At 39.0% G+C, this 22,026-nt stretch overlaps 1 protein-coding gene across 4 annotated transcripts in view; it reads left to right on the top strand.

The window, feature by feature from the left end:
* Nucleotides 1–1,302: 1,302 nt before the first annotated feature.
* Nucleotides 1,303–22,026, top strand: part of nsun6 (NOP2/Sun RNA methyltransferase 6) — a 30,654-nt gene continuing 9,930 nt past the window's right edge. Inside the window, exons 1-8 of one of the 4 annotated variants that reach the window (XM_073054619.1) lie at nucleotides 1,322–1,444; nucleotides 7,706–7,819; nucleotides 8,417–8,572; nucleotides 13,346–13,434; nucleotides 14,433–14,542; nucleotides 15,609–15,762; nucleotides 18,034–18,115; nucleotides 18,536–18,655. In XM_073054619.1, coding sequence (XP_072910720.1) covers nucleotides 7,742–7,819; nucleotides 8,417–8,572; nucleotides 13,346–13,434; nucleotides 14,433–14,542; nucleotides 15,609–15,762; nucleotides 18,034–18,115; nucleotides 18,536–18,655 — 789 coding nt within the window. In that variant the 5' untranslated portion in view covers nucleotides 1,322–1,444; nucleotides 7,706–7,741. Of the gene's footprint in view, nucleotides 1,445–7,705; nucleotides 7,820–7,898; nucleotides 8,078–8,416; nucleotides 8,573–13,345; nucleotides 13,435–14,432; nucleotides 14,543–15,608; nucleotides 15,763–18,033; nucleotides 18,116–18,535; nucleotides 18,656–22,026 lie in introns of those variants that run through there. The other 3 variants (XM_073054621.1, XM_073054620.1, XM_073054622.1) reach the window with 3 other exon arrangements.

Genomic DNA, 22,026 nt, shown 5'->3' with positions numbered 1-22,026 from the left:
AACATCAGTAGATAAGCTGTCTCCAGAGGTAGATACAGAGAGATTGAAAAAGGGGTGAGAGGTGTCGGAAATGGATCAGGCAAATTTGAGGGCAGGGTGGAAGTTGGAGGCAAAATTGATGAAGTCTTCAAGCTCGGCATGGGTGCAGGATGCAGCACCAATGCAGTCATCAAAGTAGTGTAGGAAAAGTGGGGGACAGACACCAATGTAGGCTTGGAACATAGACTGTTCCACATAGCTTACAAAAAGTCAGGCATAGCTGGGACCCATGCAAGTAACCATGGCTACACTTTTTGTTTGTAGGAAGTGGGAGGAGTAAAAGGAGAGATTATTAAGAGTGAGGACAAGTTCTGCTAGATGGAGGAGAGTGGTGGTGGAGGGGAACTGGTTGGGTCTGGTATCCAGAAAGAAATGGAGAGCTTTGAGGCCTTTCTGGTGGGGGATGGACGTGTACAGGGACTGGATATCTACTGTTAAAATAAGATGATGACAGCCTGGGAACTTGAAATCATTGAAAAAAATCTCCATTAGAACTCAAGCTATCCCCTAACTAGCTTATCATGGTAACCTGGAATAGATATCATACAGCCATATTACATGTTGCTCAGATTTCCAGCATCTGCAAGTTTTCTCTTGTTCATCATACAGCCCTGGAGAGTTATACATCCTTATGTGCTGCACAACATCTAATACATTCAAGTTCTTTGGGAGCCTTGCTATTTGCTTGCTTGGTGGTGGGCACTGATGAGTCCTGCTGGAACAAGTGTGGAGGGGTTGGGAAGGGGCTTGCTGCTTTGCTGCTGCTAGTGCTTGAAAGTGGTGGGGGGAGTTTAGGGGTCCTAATGTTTTTCTGCCATTCATTCTTTTGACTTTCTTCTGCTTCATGGATGTCTGCAAAGAATAAGAATTTCAGGTTGTATACCATATAAGTTTTCTGATAATAAATGGAACTAACTATTGCACTGTTGAGATTAGCATTGGTGCATGAAGCAGCAGCAATGCGGTCATCAATGCAGAGTAGGAAGAACTGGGGAGTGTTACCAGTGAAGGCTCGGACTTCAAAACAGTACTACCGAAAAGACATAGCAATAATCTGCCACCCCGCCGGCCTGCGAGTGCGCGCGTACGCGTGACGACCCATCCCCGGCCTGCGCGTGCGCGCGTACGCGTGACGACCCACCCCCGGCCTGCGCGTGCGCGCGTGCGCGTGACGACCCACCCCCGGCCTGCGCGTGCGCGCGTACGCGTGACGCACAGAGCTCCGAGCCGCCGTCGCTTACCAGCTCAGATCCCAGTCTGACGAGTTGGTGGAAGGGAACGTCATTTGATTGATGTCCGAGTGCTCCAATGAAGGGAAGGGCTCGTGGTCTAATCAATGAGAAAGCGGGAGGCGGAGTCGGCGCCGGTGCTGTAGGGGTAAGGCATTAGCGGATTATGGAGGCAGGTGAGGTGGGAGAAAGTTTTTTTGGGGCAGGGGGTCAAGTTTAAAGAGCTTTCTTGTTAATGCGATTCGGCGTGGGTTCCTGATTAGTGCCCTCCGATGGCCTTGAGGTTCACGACCGACAGGGGTAGAGAAGGAGGAGGCACACTGATCAGGCAATCGCGGAAATTTGTAGCATTGTGTACCTTGCTGATCTTGAAATTTAAACAGATGTTGCACTAATCCCAAATGATAGTCGGATAGATTTCAGTAGCTGGCAATCTGAAATAACAGGAAATGCCGGAAACACTCCTCAGGAGAAGACAGCACATGAGAATCCGAATCAGGTTTAATCACTGGCATATGTCGTGAAATCTGTGTTTTGCGGCAGAGGTCCATTGCAATACATAATGATAAAAACAATAAATTACAGTAAGAGCTGCATATATGAAATAAGAAAATTAAATATGTAGTGGGAAAAGGGGGGGGGGGGTTCATTGGAAATCTGATGGCAGAGGGGAGAAAGCTGTTCATGAAATGTTGAATGTGTGTCTTCAGTCAGTGTCCTGTACCATCTCCTTGATAGTAGCGATGATAAGAGGGTATGTGCAGGGTGATGGGGGTTCTTAATAACGGATGCTGCCTTTTTGTGGTATTGTCTTTTGAAGGTGTATGCTGTGGAGGCTAGTGTCCATGATGGAGCTGGCATGAATTTACAACTTTCTGCAGCTTTTTCTGATCCTGTGCATTGATCCCTCTACACCAGACGGTGATGCAACTAGTTAGAAGGCTCTGTAGAAATTCGGGAGTGTCTTTGGTGACATACCAATTCTCCTCAAATGGCTAATCAAGTAGAACTCCTGTTGTAAAAACACAAAATGCTGGCAGAACTCAGCAGGCCAGACAGCATCTATGGGAGGAGGTAGTGACGACGTTTCGGGCCAAAACCCTTAATCAGGTGAATCAGCATCTGCAGATTCACTCGTGTTGCCTTAGAGCTCCTGTTGTACCTTCTTTGTAATTACATTAATATTTTGGGTCCCAGATAGACCACCAGAGATCTTGACACCCAGGAACTTGAAGCTGCTCACCCTTTCCACTTGAGATCCCTCGATGAGGACTAGTGTGTGTCCCCTCAACTTCCCCTCCTTGAATCCACAATCAATTCCTTTGTGTTACTGACACACAAAAAGGTAGATGCTGATCTACCTCTCTCCTGTACGCCTCCTCATCATCATCATCTGAAATTCTGCCAATCATAATTGTATTGGTAAATATATAGATGGCATTTGAGCTGTGCTAGTCACACTTGTGGGTATAGAGAGAGTAGAGCTAAGCACACATCTTTGAGGTGCATCGTGCATAAAGATTAATTTTTTGGGTGGTAAAGAAAGGCCTTTGGCATGATTACCTTCATTGTTTGGGACATCTAGAAGTTTAAAATTTGGGAACTTTTGATGTAGCCATATAAAACTATGGTTGGATCACACTTAACTTCTGGTAACTATGTGATGGGAATGATACAGAGAGGGTGCAGAAACAGGTGATCAGCATGATGCCTAGATTAGAGGTATCAGCCTCTAATGAGATGTTGGATAAACTTGCATTCATTTTTCTGGAATGCTGAATAATGAGGGGTGACTTGATAGAAGTATTTATATATTCAAAAAGGTTAAAATAGCATAAATAGTTTATTTCCTCCAGAGTGGTAATGCTAAATGCAAGAAGGCAGAGATTTAAGGAGAGAAGGGGAAAGTATAAAGGAAATTTATGAAGCAAGTTTTTGATACACAGACGTAGGTGTTTAGCTCAGGAGCATGCTGCCAGGGAAAATGTTGGAAGCACATATGATAACAATGTTTTAAGAATGTTTTGATAAGCATGCGAACGGGAGGGATATAAGACCATAGGAGCAGACTTAGGGCATTTGGTCCATTTATCCCATGTAGTCCATGTGTCAGTGGATGGAATTAGTTTGGATAGGCATCAAGGTTTGGTACAAACGTTGTGGACTGACAGGTAGACTGGGAGCTTGTACTCTCTCGGCATCTGCTGCGGGCTTGTGTCCTTTTGTCGAAAGCACTTGGCAGTTGGTGCCATCTCAAAGGCTTCTCCTGTTTTCTGTGTTCTCCAGGTGCTCTGGTTTCCTCCCATATTACAAAGACATTAGGTTTGGGCTTACTATGTTGTGGGCTGTGGTGGAGTTGGATGCCAATGACACATTTCACTGTTGTGTTTTGACGTATATGTGACAAATAAGGCTAATCTTTAATCTTTAAATGGTTATAGACTTCATATTAACACCTTGGTGGGAACTTTGGAAATTTTCAAGGAGGTTTAGAACATATCCTTGAATCATTTTCTCCAACATCTGGAAATCTCTTGCCATGGTGAACTTGTGTTCGTGTTTGAGCTCTTGTTTCAGGAATATCTGATTTTTTTTCTCTCTGCACTTACACAGAATTAGGGGTTATGGGGAAAAGGCAGGAAGGTAGAGGTGAGTCCATGGCCAGATCAGCCATGATCTTATTGAATGGTGGAGCAGGCTCAACAGGTCAGATGGCCTTCTCCTGTTCCTATTTCTCATGTCTTATGCTCTGCTAATTGTTCTACCAAAAAACATAACCTTTGTCTCTCCTACCTGCCCTGCCTGCATGATTGACTACTCTCTCTGTTATGGAAAGTAAGTGTTTACTCTTATCCAGGTCAGGTATGTTATGTGCAAATCAAAATTAAAACTCTCCTCAGGCCCATTTGTTTCAACCAGAACAGAGTCAGGATAGAAAGTCTCTTCTCGGTACCAAATTTCCAGCCCTGGTGATGTCTCCAGTAATCTCTTCAAACCTTCCAATGTTCCTACATCTTTTATTTTTTGATGCTTTCAATATCACCTTCCTGCTTTTTATTCAATGCATCATCAAAGAAAATTGTCTTGAATGTTGTTATGGTCACAATTAAATATCTGTTCTTTCATCTTCAGGGATTTATGGATCTGTACTCCAAGGTTTCTCCGCACTTGTTAATATTATGCCATTTATTGTTATTCCTTTGTTTGTCACACCATTCTCTAGTGCATGGATCTCCGTTTATGAATTCCACATGTACCTACCTACCTGGCCTATTAATATGTTGTTTGTCTTTATTTTGTCTATTATCTTTTTTTATGCGTGAGAGGAAAAAATGTTGTGAAGCAGATTGTAGTCAAATTTATTTTGAAATATTGTCCTTATTGTAATTGAAATAAAGAATCCAGTCTAAGTACTGAACATCTCAAAAATTGTAACATAGTAATCATGCAACAGTTTATCTCTTCTGATGTTTATAAAGAGAGACATTGGCAAGGGCACCAGCAATAACTCACTAGCTCACCTTTTCTGGGTGAAAATATGGACTTGATTTAAAGACACGGTTGTGAAGAAGGTGAATGCAATGTTGACATTCATTTCCAGAGGTATAGAATATAAGGGCTAGGATGTAATGTTGAAGTTCTATAAGGCACTGGTGAGACCAAACTTGGAGTATTATGTGCAGTTTTGAGCTCCTTATTTTAGAAAGGATATACTGACATTGTAGAGGGTTTAGAGAAAATTCATGAGAATGATTCCAGGAATGAGAGGGTTACCGTATGAGGAATGTCTGGCAGCTCTTGGGCTGTATTCCCTGGAGTTCAGGAGAATGAGGGGGGATCTCATAGAAACATTCCGAATGTTAAAAGGCTGAACAGATTAGATATGGCAAAATTATTTCCCATGGTAGGGGATTCTAGGACAAGAGAGCACAACTTCAGGATTGAAGGATGTCCATTTAGAACTGAGATGCGGAGAAATTACTTTAGTCAGAGGGTGGTAAAATCTGTGGAATCTGTTGCCACAAGCATCTGCGGAGGCCATGTCATTGGGTGTATTTAAGGCAGAAATAGGTTCTTGAATAGCCAGGGCATCAAAGGGTATGGGGTGGAAGCAGGGGAGTGGGTTGACTGGATGAAGTGGATCAGCCCCTGATTGAATGGTGGGATAGACTCAATAGGCCGAATAGCCTACTTCTGCTCCTATATCTTATGGTCTTATGGACTTCTCAGAAAGGTAACATTGTCGACAGTAGCTGAATTATGTTTTTAAACATGTTTGGATTCCATCCAGGAAGAAGATTCTAAGAGAAGGCCAGTAATCTGTGTTTAATTAAATTTAAAGATAGTAAAACAATATAGTTACACAACAATGGATGGCAGGTCAAAAGTCAGACAAAATATGAAATACAGCAAACAGTGGTTAAAGGGAAGAAAACATTAAAGCTTGAGATAAAGGTAGCAAGGAATATAAAAACAGATGGTAAGATATATTAAGAGTTAACAATCAGTATTGATCCAATTAGAGTATCAGTGGAATTAATAATGGAAAATTGAGGATGACAAATGCATTTTTTGCATCTTCAAGTATTTTGTTGTAGTCTTCTCAATGAAAGATGAGTAACATCTTGTGTAACTCACTCAGTAAAGAACTGATTGTTGACTTCAGGAAGGAGAAGAAGGGTGAACATGCACCAGGCTACAATGGGGAATTGGATGAGTAGTGGATATAGTCAACAGTTTTAAATTCCTGGACATTAACATGCCGGATGATCTGTCAGGGCCCAACACATAGATGCACTCATAAGGAAGGTGTGCCAGCATCTTTACTTCCTTTGGAGTTGAGGAGGTTCGGCTTGTCATTGAACACTAACAAACCTCTACAGATATAATGTTGAAAATATCCAGTCTGGTTGAATTATGGTCTGGTATGGCAGTTCGAATGCAGAGGTGTGTAAGAAGTAGAAAGTAGTGGACACTGTCCATTACTTCACTGCCACATTACTTCTCACCATTGGTGCTGTCTACACTTCAAAGTTCGAAGTAAATTTATTATTGAAGTCTGTATACGTTGCCATATACTACCCTGACATTCATCTTCTAGCAGGCATTCACTGTAGAACGCAGAAATACAATAGCATCAATTAAAAAAAATCTACACACAAACTTCAACGAACTTATATAGATGTGTAATGGGGAGTATATTGACTGGCTGCATCACAGCCTGGTATGGTAACACCAATGCCCTTGAACGGAATATCCTATAAAAAAAATAGATACGGTCCAGTCCATATCAGGTAAAGCCTTCCCTATCGCTGAAGACAAATACACAAAATGTTGTTGCAGGAAAACAGCATCCATTATCAGGATCTCCCACCACTCAGCACATTCTGTCTTCTCACTGCTGCTATCAGTTCAGGAACAGTTATGATCCCTCAACCATCAGGCTCTTGAACCAGAAAAGATAACTTCACTCACTCCATCACTGAAATGCTCCCACGATCTATGGACTCATTTTCAAGGAAACTTCATCTTGTGTTCTTGATACTTAATGTTTATTATTATTATTATTATTATTATTATTATTATTATTATTATTATTATTATTTCTTTCTTTTTGTATTTACACAATTTACTGTCTTTTGCACACTGGTTGGTGTGCACAGTGTTCTTTCATTGATTCTATTGTTAATAGTCTATTATTTATTTATTGAGTATGCCCACAAGAAAATGAATTTCATTGTTGAATATGGTGACATACATATACTTTGATAATAAATTTACATTGAACTTTTAACTTTATATTGCCAAACAACCAATGTACAAACAAACCCTAAACTAGAAATAACCTGCTTCGTGCCTGAATTTGGTGCCTAGTATCTGACTGGTTTAATTATTTAACTTTTTTCAATCTGATGCCATCCTCTTAATAGAAAATTCATCTGTTAAACGTTGCTATATTTTGTTGCCTTGGGTTTGAGTTCCACTGTGCGGTTTTTATTGTCACTTGCCCAAATCAACATGAGCACAATCTCTTTCATGCTTTTCTTCCACAACACCTCACCCCAACTATTTTTGCTTTCCATCATCAAACATAGCTGCAGCACACCACAACATATTTAGTAATCAGCTCATTGTTAGCAATCAGATTTTCCCTTTCTGAGCAATTATTCTTGCTCTATGCATTCAGTGGCATGAGTTTCATCCTTTTATATGGGAAAAAGTATATATAATGTTTACTTCAGAGCAATGCTGAATTTCTTCCTACAATTTTGGTTTCACTGAAATGTATTTTTTTCATCATCCCACTCCTTTTAACCTATGACTGTGATTTAGGGCAGCATAGTTGGCACTAACTTGGGCATTATCACTTGTGCAGTAAAATAAACCTTGAGTTTGTTACAGATTTTGTGTTGCTCTGACATTTGTGTTATTTTCAGTGAATTTCAGGTTGTGAGATCAATGAATGGGCAGAAATGTTGTCCGTGTTCCCCAAAATTTCTCTCAAACCTGAGGTGGAGAAATACCTTAGAAGTGTTTTCAGGAATAAAGAGGTAAAAATTTTAAAACCTATTCTATTTTGAGCTAATTAGTCATTTTTATATTCATTGACACAAACAACTTTGTAAAAAGTTAGAGAAAATTCAAGAAGTATGTAGTTATACAAAATGCAATGAGAAGATCCAGAACACAAGCACAATGCTGGAGGAACTCAGCAGGCCAGGCAGCGTGTATGGAAAAGAGTACAGTCAACATTTCGGGCCGAGATCCTTTGTCAAGACTGGAGAAAAAAGGATGAGTAGATTTAAAAGGTGAATTTACAGCATTTGCAGATTTTCTCTTGTTTGTGAGAGGATCCAGAATGTTGTCTACTAAATAGTTTTTAATCTTAATTTTATTTCTGGAATTATATAGTTATGGATAACGCATTTAAAGAAAAAATGTTTAATATTCCTAGCTTGCTTAATTTGTATCGACTTAATATTTATTTTCAAGAATTAAGTTTCTTGAAAATAGTGGGTATGTTTTAACAATATTTATAATTCCATGGCTATTAAGGTTTGAAGTTGTTGATTTCATTCACTTAAAAGGTTTGACTTTATTGTAGTGTTTATTTCTTATCAACAGTCTTTTGTTTGTTTTGTTTTCAGCTTCTGTCTAGTTTGGGTGCTGAGGAGTGGAATGTCAAATTTGAAACTCTTTTAAGCTGTTTGTCCCATCCTCCAGCTTTCACAAGCGTCAGAGTCAATACTTGCTTGGTTTCGATTGATCGTGCTCAAAAGTTGCTTGCTGAAGAGATTCAGAAGGTTTGATTTTGTTCATGTTTTAAAGATGTTAAGTTCCAATGTGACTCTTCCCCTCCCCCCCCCCCCCCAATAACTGCCAATATTTGATTCTATGCAGAGTCCATGGTTTGGTGCTGGTTTGATAAAGTAGTTTGATACTTGATTTGTCATGAAATCCAGCAGGGGGAGTGCAATATTGTAGGAATTCCTCACAACGATACATGCATGCACATGCAAACCAGACTGCAAGGGACTAGGAAACACGGCAGTTAATGTAAATAAAATATGCTGCATGAACACAAGAGGATAGCCGTCATCTGTAGAAGGAGAAACAGATAATGCTTCAGGGTGAAGGTTTTTCATCAAACAAGTTTTTTTTAAAATTTGAGGACAAATGGAGTATCTCTGATAAGCTGAGGCAAGAATTGGGTGGTAATAAGCTTTAAAATAGCTTGTAGAGATAATAGGAGTTAGATATATAGAATCTGAACAAGAAGTATAGAGGTTATGGGATGAGCGCATTTAGAGACTCACAAAACACAGGAAAACTTAATAATTGCAAGATAGAGAGCTGTGGGATATCTGAGGTGGTCCATCTGTGCTAATGCACAAAGAAAATTGAGGCAATGTCACAGATTGGCTAGCCAGTTCAAATACAGACAGAAAGCAAATTAGCTGAAGTTGTAGAATTCAATATCAAGTCCAGAACTCTGCAGTGTGCTCAAATGGAAGATGAGGTACTTTTCCTCAAGAGCAAACACGAGGAAATCTGCAGATGCTGGAAATTCAAACAACACACACAAAATGCTGGTGGAACACAGCAGGCCAGGCAGCATCTATAAGAAGAAGCACTGTCGATGTTTCGGGCCGAGACCCTTCGTCAGGACGGTCAGAAGGGTCTCGGCCCAAAACGTCGACAGTGCTTCTCCTTATAGATGCTGCCTGGCCTGCTGTGTTCCACCAGCATTTTGTGTGTGTTGTTTTACTTTTCCCCTAGCTTGTGTTAGACCTTGTTCAAATACTACTGGAAACTATAGGTAGGTTGGAATGGAATGGAGAATTAATGTCTTTCCACAGATACTGATGGACCTGCTGAGAGCTTCCAGTAATAATTTTATTTTGCACTTTCAGCATCTGTAGCATTTGATTTCCATAGTTAATTCAAATTACTTTTAAATGTTTCAAAGTTTTTGCTTAAGTTTTTTTTTAATTTTTGAAATTTTCACTAGTTCCTAAATGATTCTGAGTTTCAAAGATAAGCCCTAATAGCTTTTTCAGACCTGTCATATAAATACTGTGGCTGCAAAAGCAGTCAGATGCTACTTCCATGGCTGTGAGTGACTCCCCTTCTTACCCCATCCCTGACATATTTAGTTGTTTGTTTTTTTTCTCTCTCTCTGCCCATCACTTTGCCTGTTCTCCATCTCCCTCTGGTGCTTTCCCCTCCCCCCCACCTCTTTCTCCAGGGGCCTCCCATCCCATGATTGTTTCCCTTCTCCAGCTCTGTATCACTTTCGCCAATCACCTTTCCAGCTCTTAGCTTCATCCCACCCCCTCCGGTCTTCTCCTATCATTTCGCATTTCCCCCTCCCCCCACTACTTTCAAATCTCTTACTATCTTTCCTTTCAGTTAGTCCTGACGAAGGGTCTTGGCCCGAAACGTCGACAGTGCTTCTCCTTATAGATGTTGCCTGGCCTGCTGTGTTCCACCAGCATTTTGTGTGTGTTGTTTAAATTTCCAGGATCTGCAGATTTCCTCGTGTTTGCACAATGAATTTCTTTTTTTACACAGAGTGGTTGGAGCCTTGAATGCCCTGCTAGTGGAGATAGTAGAAATGGATACAATAGAAATGTTTAAGAGGCAATTAGATAGACATGAGCAGACAGGGGAGAGACGGCTATGGACCGTGAGATGGTCCACAGGGTGGTGAGGTTAGTTAGACTGGAACTGTGCCAGAGCAGACATGGTGAAGTGAAGGCTCTGTTCCTGTGCTGTGCTGTGCTGTTCTATGTTCAGATTTATCTCCAAGTCACACGATATCCTGATTGGTATTGTTGTTGCTGATATTGCTGTTACTTCTGTGTCACCCTATGCAAAATCCTTTTAGGGTATCTTCTTTGGAAATACTGTACCAGTTCAAGAAGGTGACTCATCACCACTACTGCCACCACAAAAATAATTAGGTTCAGACAACAATATCTGGCCTGTCTGTGAGACTTTCACATTCCATTAAAGAATTAACACAAATTTTTGGCTATAGGAGTAGTGCACTTATGAGCTTGTACTTACTGCCTTTTCTAAGCCACTGTCTGGTCTGGACCAAGTCTATACTTGATTAATTAACTTAAAAGTTGTCCGGAGATTATTTTAACTGCAGTTGAATTATAAAATTTGCAGATGATGATCCTGTTTATCAAGTTCAGGTTTATCATCAATAAAACCCTATACATGTAAGGTAAGCAACACACACAACATGCTGGTGGAACACAGCAGGCCAGGCAGCATCTATAAGGAGAATCACTATCGTCCTGACGAAGTGTCTCGGCCTGAAACGTCTCCCTATAGATGCTGCCTGGCCTGCTGTGTTCCACCAGCATTTTGTGTATGTTGCTTGAATTTCCAGTATCTACAGATTTCCTCGTGTTGACACGTAAGGTAATATTACCACAAATAACTTAACAAATAATAAGGTGCATTTATAACCCAGGTCAAAAAGTAAACAGTATACATTATTGTTGTTTCATGTGTGATGTGACCTGGGTAGCGGCAGGGAATTCAGTAAGTCTCATGGCCTAGGGGAAGAAGCTGTTTTCCATTCCTGTTTAGTCCTTGTCCAAATACTATGGAACCTCTTGCCTGATGGTCCAGGAGCAAAGAGATTGCTAGACGGATGGGAGAAATCATTGACAGTGCTAAGGGCCCTGTGTACACGTCTCTCCAGATAGGTGGAAGAGAGACCCCAATGATCCTGTCAATAGTCCTTGCAATCCTTTGTTGGGTCTTGCAGTCATATACCTTGTGATTCCTGTAGCAGACAGTGATACAGCTGGTGAGGACACTCAATTGGTAAAAATTGGTTAGAATTGGCGGCAGGGAGGGGGAGAAGCTTTGCTGACCTCAATCTCCTTAGGAAGTGGAGGCTCTGCTTTGTTTTCCTGGCTAAAGAGGTGGTGTTGAGGCACCAGCTGAGATCAAAGTACCGCTAACATTTTACTTTATGTAAAATATTTTTTTTAAATTCCGTGAGAAGTAATTAAACTCCGAACTATTCTAAAAACTGTGGGAATTCACAACATTCCAAGTTCTTTCATTAAGGCTGGCTACTATTAATAAATGTCCCAGTAATTTCTGCTGGTTTACCAGAACACTACAGAGAAGTGAGCCACTGGCGTACATTGCCAAAAGATTGATTAATAAACGATGTCTGGTTACCCAAACAGGTGTCAGCCCAGCTGCACGCATTTTAATCATTTGTGAGCTCCAGAGGAAAGTGGAATCTCATTGTTGCAATAAATCTTGTTAGCAGTGTCAGACATTGAGAAATTGCCCATCAATGTTTTAGGAAATTAGTTGTGATTGAAAATTTATATGCTACAATAGAGTAGAATTTTCTGCCAGTACATTCTTTTGTTACAAATTTACTGCTTCTACCTGAATGTGGATATTATTGTAAAACAGCAATCAAAATCTCACACTTAGAATTACATGACATACATAGAAGTGCAGATGTAAAGAGAATACATTTGATTTTGTTTTAACTGTGAGTTGGACATTGTACTGTTAAGTCTTTTATTTGCAGATGTTTTCTCAAGTGAATTGTAAAATCATTATATTGCTTGAAACTTTCAAACTATATGTAAAAAGTACTTTTAATAAATATAAATATAATAAATAAATATAAGTATGGTAGAAAGCTATTCTCTTCATAGTAGCAAGAGCTTTCAAAAGTGTAGCTAATCACTTTGCCTCTGATATTTGTGTTTTGAAATTTTTTTGTTCTGCAACATTTTTTTCAAATAAATATAAAATTTCTACCATGAGAGCGACTGCAATGAGATGACAGGATAGAATAGATACACAAAGTACACTGCAGATGCTGTGGTCAAATCAATACATACAATCAAGCTGGATTAACTCAGCAGGTCGGGCAGAATCTGTTGAAATGAGCAATCAACGTTTCGGGCCAAGACCCTTTGTCAGGGTAGAATAGATGATGATCAATGGAATCCAGACCAATTTATATAACCTTTCCATATTTGCCTGTTAAAAATCATATTTTACTTAATCTTTTGTTTAAGGGTTCCGAGCATAATGCAAAGGAGTATTCTGCCAGAGCATTTCTTAAGGACTTTATTACAATGGTTGAGGAAATACTGCTTCTAGTTTGAAAATTGTATTGTTTTGAAATATGCCTTTTTTAACATTGTAAGGACAGTATAATGGAATAACGTGAATCAAATTGAATAATGACAGGCCATGTGTATGGACTGAACAGTGGTTTTTCATAGAGTGGTTATCCATTTTTCAATTGGAGTTCACTGTGGCAGGGTTGATATTGTGACTGCTGAATACAGGAATAGTGTAGTTGGTAATATGGGGAAAATCAAAAGACTTGGTGGGCTGAAGGATCTGTTTGTGCTAACATTCTGGGATTTTTTTGAAGAGCAAGATAAGTTAGTAGGAGGTCGTGGTCTATATGATCATTACTATTTATATGTATATATTCCAAAACATTTAAAATATTTGGTGCTTGGCAGTAAGTGCTACAATTTCTTAAAATGTCTTTTTTGCAGGAATTTAAAGGATGTCCTATGGATGATATTCCAATATTACAGCATCCAAACCTTCCAGATGTTATTTTAATTCCTAATATTGGTCCCAGGTGTGTAAATGTGATTATTTTAAAATGGTATTTGGTGTCCAGTATAAATTAGCATTGGTTTGTTACTTGTTTGACTGTCTTCACTCAATCTGTATTCCTTAATGGCTTATTGACTTCCAGGTAAGTAATATCTCACTTTTCAAAATTCTTGAAATTTCTCCATGATTTCTTCCTAACCTATTTTAGGACCTAAAGCCCTCTGAATTGTGAATCGTGGCCTCTTGATCACTCCCAATTCATCACATCTTTCCCATTGGTAACTGTACCAAGGCTAAAAAGTCTTCCTAACCTCCTCTCAGTCATTTTATTTTAAAATCCTCATACCCTGCTTTGCCTGGTCTTTTTTTTACATCCTTCCTGCCTCATCTCTTTCTCTTCCTTTCTTCTACATCGCTTCTCACGTCAGTATCTTCGTCTCCCATCACAACCAATCATCTCAGGAAATTCAACCTCCAATGTAAAATAATGGAAGTGTAGGAATGTGAACAAATGTTAATTAGTACACAGGATCTGAGGATGACTTTTACCATTTGGATGCTGTTGGTAATCTGGAATGCAATAAACGAGAAGGAAGTGAAGGTTAGTGGCTTCACAAATTCAAGAACTATCTGAATGAGTTTATGAATTACCAAGAATAGCAGGTTATGGGCCAAGTAACTGAGGGTGTAGACATACATGGTGGATTAATGGGCCTGTTGTTGTATAGGTATCAGTATGAACATTATTTGAAAACTGTTCTGCTACTATCTGAGAAACAGTACAGCAGCATTAAAGCCAGGACCAGCAGGCTCTGGGACAGCTTCTTCCACCAGACCATCAGACTGATAACTCATGCTGATACAATTGTATTTCTATGTGGTATTGACTATCCTGTTGTGCATACTATTATAAATTGCACATTGCATATTTAGACGGAGACATAACGTAAAGATTTTTACTCCTCATGTATATGAAGGATGTAAGTAATAAAGTCAAGTTAATTCAATTCAATTATTCAGGGAGAATCTGCAAAGACATTCCTTTGAAGTGATTGTGGGAGCTCAATGTGGGAATGCAGTACTCCGAGGAGCACATGTTTTTATTCCTGGCATTCTTTCAGTTCCAACATGTGAGTTGCTTTCTTTTTATTTCTCATTTTAATTCTACATGCTGAAGTGGTGGTAACTGGAATGTTGACATTTTTGAAGGGGGCATAATCTGGTTAAGGTGTTTATCCTGGCATGAGGAGGCATTCAATGGTAATTAAGTACCATGAGGCAATTTATGCGGTCTGAGGGCAATTAAAGCAATTTCCGTGATATCTCAAGCACTCTGAGTGATTTAGAGTAGTATTGACTAGATTAGGACTTTTACCCATAACTTTACTGGATTGCATTGCTCAATAATATATCCCAAACTCTATTTACTTATTTATCAAGAAATCAGGGATACTAGAAATAGTTATTGATCAGTATAAACTATTAATTTGTAGTATGGCATATTGTTAATCTGCAATACTTATTTCAACACAAGAAAATTGTGCTTGTTGTAAATTTTTGCAGCTTTGATGATGGTGTACAATTTATAATCAATTATTAATTGGAATTGTAAGGCAAAAGAACATCCTTTAAAGCAACGTATCCAATCAATTTATTTCTGTCACATTATATGGTGCTTTGCAACACTAGCAAGCTCCTAAAAATGTAAGTAACTCAAAATATCAAATTTTAATTGAATTCTGTCTCTCCCCCACCCCCACCCCCCAATTTCCTACTCCTTTTGTTCAAATCAAATATTATCCTATGTCCTGGGTGAATCCACTAAGGTTCTTTCTTTATATACATTTCCAAATACCAAAGATATTTTCACTGACATACTAATATTGCTAACAAAATGTGATTGCGGGAAAAAGGTGGTTCTGGTATCCCAGAGTTGGGTGGGTGGGATATCAGAGTGACTTCCAGTAATTTACAAAGATTAAATACTGCCCTCAAACATTGTAATTTTAGGTTAATATCATGAATTTCTGTATGATATAGAAATTTCATGATTATTGATAAATATTCTTTAACTGTATCCCTGTTTCCCAAATAAAGTGCAATACTGTTACTTGATGCTGGGTCTTAATTATATTTTCTGTTTATTTGACTGGACAATAGATAAAGAATATGAAATTAACATTTTTTGTATTTCAGTAATGAAAGCTGGTGATACTGTTTCGGTGTATTCTGATATTCATGGAAAATGCAAAAGGGGTGCAAAGGAATATAAAGGAGCAAAAGTATTTGTAGGGAATGGAATTGCTGAACTGAGCCGCAATGAAATATTTTGCTCAAGTTGTACTTTGAGGTAAGTATTTTACAAATATTATGTGATGTTGTTCTTTAATCTGAAGAAACATTTTTCAGTTTTAAACAAAAATTAAACCGTATACCTTGATGCTTATGAATGTGAGTGAGTACTCTCATAGCTAACTTCTATCAGGTTTGGCATATTTCCCTTCAATCCAATCCACGTGTTCATGTGGAGACAATCCACGCGTTCATGCGTATTCTGTGCAGTGCCTCCACGAACTGATCCTTTTGTACAGTTTATCTTATTGATTCAAAATGTAAGGCAGTTCTTCATCATCATATTTAAATGAACAATTCTTGTTACCAATGACCAAAAAAGTTGTCAATTTCATATAGTCTATAACTTGATCAATTTTTTAAATATATGCAGAGTCAAATCATTTTAATTGTATCAGTTAGCAATTGACACGTACTGCTGCCTTTCTTGTTATTTATCAAATATTTAATTTTTTGGCCCACGTCAATGGACTTGTGCACTCTTCTGGCCATCTTATTATTTGCTTCAGTGATGCTTGCACAAATATGGAAGGTGGAAAGCTAATACCTGGGAGTATGGCACTAAGTGACCATTTTGCCAAGTAAATCTGAAATAGGATATTCCATAAGTTGAAACATTGATCACACTGCATAAAATCCAAATGCAGTGCAACCTCGATATAATTCAGGTGTTACGCACAGCCATCACCATTGTTAAAAGCTGCCTGTGTTATGTCAAACTTAGTGTTGCCTGGCTTAGGACTGCACTGTGACATAGCTAGTAACGCTGCTACCTCAGTTCTAGGGACGCATCTCGGCCACATTATCGCTGTGACCAAGAGGGACTTACCCTGGTCCTCTGTTTTTCTCCCTCATCCCAAAGAAGTGGCGGTTGGTAGATTAATTGGCTACTGTAATTTTCCCTGTTATGTACATAAGCAACAGATTTGGTGGGAGTTGATTGAAAGGAGTGTGGAATGAATAAAATGAAATGAGTATAAATGGGCACTTGATCATCAGTATTGACTTGGTGGGCTGAAGGGCCTGTATCAATGCTGGATGACTTTGACTTGGGAACTCCTCTTCAAATATCTGCTTTGTTCCATTTACACACACACACACACACACACACACACACACACACACACACACACACACACACACACACACACACACACACACACACACACACACACACACACACACACACACACACACACACACACACACACACACACACACACACACACACACACACACACTTAAATATAAACAGCTTCTCTTGTATGTACTGCTGTCCCCTCCGTTCCATCTTCTATACTGTATTCCATAACAACAATTTATGGAATAGGTCCACAGAATAAGATTGCCAAAACTATTTCATTTCAGAATCATTTGCCCCCTTCTCAGTACTGCTATTGTTAGGTGGACTCTCACAAACATTTTGCTGGGCATATTACTGCCTCCCTGTGATTCAAGTATCTCAGTGCTATGTGCTAGTGACAGTAGGAGCAGAAAGTTGCAATTCTATAACGTAGGAGTACCGCAGTTGAGTGAGGTCATATCTACTGTAATAAAATCTGAATGGTCCATGAACCTTACTCCTTTTTATTGCAGTAGTTATGGATTTTGCTCCTGCAAAACAACAATTTCTATGTCATATAAGAGAGTGATAATAAACCTGATTCTAAACACAAGAGATTCTGCAGAAGCTGGAAATGCAGAATAACACACAAAATGCTGGAGGAACTCAGACAGCATTTATAGAATAAACAGTCAACATTTTGGGCTGAAACTCTTCATCAAGACCTTTTGTCCTGATGACATTTATACAGATTTGTGTTCAGTTCTGTTCACCTCATCATAGGAAGGTTATGGAGAATTGGAGATGACACAGAGGAGGTGCTGCCTTGTTTGGAGGACTTGTGCTATGAGAAGAGGTTGGACAAGCTGATCTGTTTTCTCTAGAGCAGTTGAGGTTGAGGGGAGATTTGATCAAAGTTTATAAAATTATGCAAGGTGTAGACAGAGGAGACATTTTTTCCATGATTGAAATGCCTATTACTGCAGAGCATGTATTTATGGCCAGAGGTGGAAAATACAAAGATGTGTGAGGCAAGTTGTTTACACAGTGGTGGAGATCTGGAATGCACTGCCAGAAGCATTGTAAGTATAAATATAAATATATATATATATAGAGCACATTCTACTCTGCAAAGTGTCTCAATAAAAATAATGTGTATTTATTTATATATATTTTAAATTTTATTTATTGGTTATTCATTTTCAGGGGTGTGGGAGTCAGAATGACTGAACCTGTCTATGTTACCCCATCATTTGACAACCTAATGAACAACTTCCTGTTTTTACAGGTATAAACTGTACTTATATCTATGCTTGTATAGATTTTGAAAAAGGCCTATGCTTCTAGGATTCTCTTCAGGAAATCCTTCTCTTCAGGATTTTCTGTAATGTTATTACAAATCTTTTTCAATCTTGTAATATTGCATTCCGTTCTAGTTTTGCTTTCTATGATTAAAGATGGCTTCTGGTTTGCTAGCAACTGTGTTTGTACTGCATCTGTCTATAATGAATTATAGCTTATTCAAAGTGGTATTCATTTTATTTTAAATGATTTTTACATTTTCTTAGAGTGGTGTGAAAAGTGCCTTTCAGTTCTTTTCTGATATAAATCATGGACTGCTTTGTTAGGGTTTGGAGATCCCTATTTTAAGGTACTTAAGAATATTATAATATATGGAGTGATGTGTTTTTCTTAATACTGTATTCAGAACTTGCCGTCAGTGGTAGTGAGCCACGTGTTGGGTCCTAAGCCTGGAGAGCGAATCTTAGATTTGTGTGCAGGTCCTGGTGGAAAAACTACTCATATTGCAGCATTAATGAAAGATAAGGTAAGGCAAAACAAATATTTGCCATGGTAGAATACAGTTTAGAAAAACTGATATATGCAATTTTAATGAAAAATGTACTCAATTAAGTCCAACCTATTGTGTGTAATTGTTTACTTTAAAACTTACTTTTGTATAATCATCGGCATAGGCAGGCAGTATTAGTAAAGTTTTCAATGGTCAAGTAAGACTTGACAGTTGAGTTTATAGTCCATGGTCTTCGGATCAGGTAGGTGAGATGGGCAATAACAATTGCGAACCTGGTAAGGATTGTTGCATTTAGCCTGGACTGTTGTGTATAACAAAAACCAGGTTTGGTGATTGGGAAGGAATTACCAGTGGTGAGCAGCAGTACAGACAGAACCAGAGTGGTCTTCAGCATATGGTCCTGAATAGGAAAAGCTTTGTATGTTCATGATTTAACATGCATGACTATATGCCTTTTGTTAGCCAATGCCTCTCATTCATTAAATAGGAGAATTATGTGTGTGCACTAGTTTTAACCCAGTCCAAACAGTGGACAGGCTTCTCGGTCCGAGAGCTGGGAAGTTTGTGAGAAGCTGACTGCTGAAGCATGTCCAGCACCTGCCCTCTCAGGCTGACAACAACATTCAAAACAGATCCTTTCGAGCCCTATTAGTTTGTGTATGAATTAAGCATGTTGACAGTGATCTGGCAAATACAGTACAATATGGGAAACACCCCACTAGTTAACAGTTTGTCAACCTGAAAATCACATTCTGTCACTAATCAGGAGCGGTGGCAGAAGCAGATATAATAGCAATGTTTAAGAGGCAATGAGACAGGCCAACAACAGGCTGTGAATAGAGGGATGCAGACCATATGCAGGCAAATGGGATTAATTAGATTGGCATCATGGTCAGATCAGACACGTGGACCCAAGGGATTGTTACCGTGCTGTTCTGTATAAACGTCAGCTATGTGCAGCTGAGAATTTTAATTTCACCATCAGGCCTCCAGCAAAATTGAGGTAGAATTGTGATAGATGTATTAAATTTTTATACTGTTGATTATGAACTATTTCCTAGGGATGGTTAAAGGAAAACTCTATCAAGGGTAGTGGCTTTACATCTCAGCTCTTCGGATGTAATGATCTTAAGTTAATATAGTTTGGTTTTGGATATTCATTTAAGTTATTTAGTAAATTTTTGCATGTTAAAATTTGTATTCCCTATGATTGGAATTGAACTTTGGTGCTGTGGTGAATTGTTCTTTGGAAAAAAATCATTCAAATTCCTATCCCCATTCCCATTCCAAAGTGTCAGACCATGGCCTCTTCTGCCGCAATGAGGCCAGTCTCAGTGTGGTGGAGCAAGCAACACCTCATACTCCATCTAGGAAATCTCAAACCCAGTGGCATGAACATGGATTTTTCCTTCCCCCTTTCATCTTCTTTCATTCCCCACTTGGCCTCTTACCTGCTCTCTTCACCTGCCTATCACATCCCCAGTGCCCCTTCTTCTTCCCTTTCTCCCATGGTGCACTCTCCTCTCCTATCAGATTCCTTCTTCTCCAGCCCTTTACCTTTCCCACCCACCTAGCTTCACCTACCACTTTCTAGCTTGTCCTCCTTCCCCTCCTTTTTATTCTGGTGTCTTCCCTCTTCCTTTTCAATCCTGATGAAGGGTCTCGGCTCGAAGCATCATTTTCATAAATGCTGCCTAACCTGCTGAGTTTCTTCAGCATTTTGTGTGTGGTGTTCTGGATTTCCAGCATCTGCAGAATCTCTTGTGTTTAGAAAAGAAATGTCACTTTGAACTTGAAATGCACTGGTAAAGTTAGGTGAAGCTTGGTTTACAGTGAGCTAACCACTGCAAAATTAAGTAGGATCAGGCCAAAGAGGTGTTAGAGCAGGGGAAAAGGATGTGGGGAAGATAATGAAATGGGTTAGTGATCAAAAAGGCTTTTAGTGGAAAGAAGAGGTCAGGGATCAATGGGATGGTGGCATTAGGGCTCATTAGTCAGAAGGATTAGGGAATTGGATAGCATGGGCAGCAGAAGATGGACAGTGGATAAATTGTTAGACCAGTAGGGTAAGCCGATTGGTAGAAGTGAGTTGTCATTGTGACAATTGTGTCCAAGTGAGAGATACCACAGGGCAAGTATAATACTTAAGGAAACCTGAGCATTCTCAGCATTTGATTCCATGGGAATGTCCCTTTCCGATAACATTGGAATAGACCCCTTGGGCAATCTAGAACCTGTTTCTGCATGATGGATCTTGATTGACAATGCTGAGCATTGCAAGGATATTGCTTTTTCATATACAGGTTTCCCCCATTATTCGAAGGTAGAACGTTCCTAGGAAACCGTTCATAAGCCGAAATGGTGTAAAACAAAGAAGCAATTACCACTAATTTATCTGGGAAAAATTCTTGAGCGTTCCCAGACCCAAAAGATAACCTACCAAATCATACCAAATAGCACATAAAACTTAAAATAACACTGACATATAGTAAAAGCAGGAATGGTATGATAAATACACCGCTATATAAAGTAGAAATAACATATGTACAGTGTAGTTTCACTTACCAGAATCAGGAAGATTGAGCCAAAACTGATTTGTAGTAAAAAAGTGATACGTACACGCACACACCTGCTCGCGCAAGGCTTCACCATCATGGTAGTCTTTCTCGGGGTAAACACAAGTTTAAAGCGGGCGTCTTTTTTTGTAAAAGCGAAAATCCTCTTTCGGTTAACGAAAACAGGTACTAATGTAAGTCTTTCGTAAAAGTGAAGTTGCGTAAAGCAAACGTTTGGAAAGCGGGGGACACCTGTACCTGGGTTTTTCTATGGTCAGCACTTATGAAGCAAAGAGAATATGACAAGAAAATCACAAACTCTAGGTTACTTGCATAGGTACCTGATTCTCCTACATACTAATTCATTATTCATTCAAATGAAATTGAATAATCCATATTGCAGCATTATATATTCCATTTTCTGGGTAAGGTTGTTAATTTAGTTGGTAGGGAAATATACCTTCACAAGTTAAACTCTTCTTTATCATGGGACCATTGTCAGATTGTCTATCAAAATTACACAAACATTTTGAAATTATTTACTCTTTCTTACTTTTATCATTTCCAAGAACTTAATATTTTTCCAAATTTAAGCGTCATCTTTCCACACTGGTCTGTGTTTGCAAAGCACTGTTCCTAATCCACACCTTTCAAGTCTTGCACTGATTTTCAATGAATTCTTTGATCAGTAGAAGAAATATAAAATTAGCTTTTAGTATTGGAAACCTGAAATTCAATTTAAATCTGTGTTATACTTGACACAGTATCTGAAGCTCTCCTTATGCCTTTTGGTTTTGTCCTTGAAATAATGAATACTGTATGAAAAAATAT

The sequence above is a fragment of the Hemitrygon akajei genome, chromosome 8, assembly GCF_048418815.1.
Source record: "Hemitrygon akajei chromosome 8, sHemAka1.3, whole genome shotgun sequence".
Classification (NCBI taxonomy): Eukaryota; Metazoa; Chordata; class Chondrichthyes; order Myliobatiformes; family Dasyatidae; genus Hemitrygon; species Hemitrygon akajei.
The sequence above is the reverse complement of the archived record's forward strand: the minus strand, read 5'-3'. Positions and strand labels throughout refer to the sequence as shown.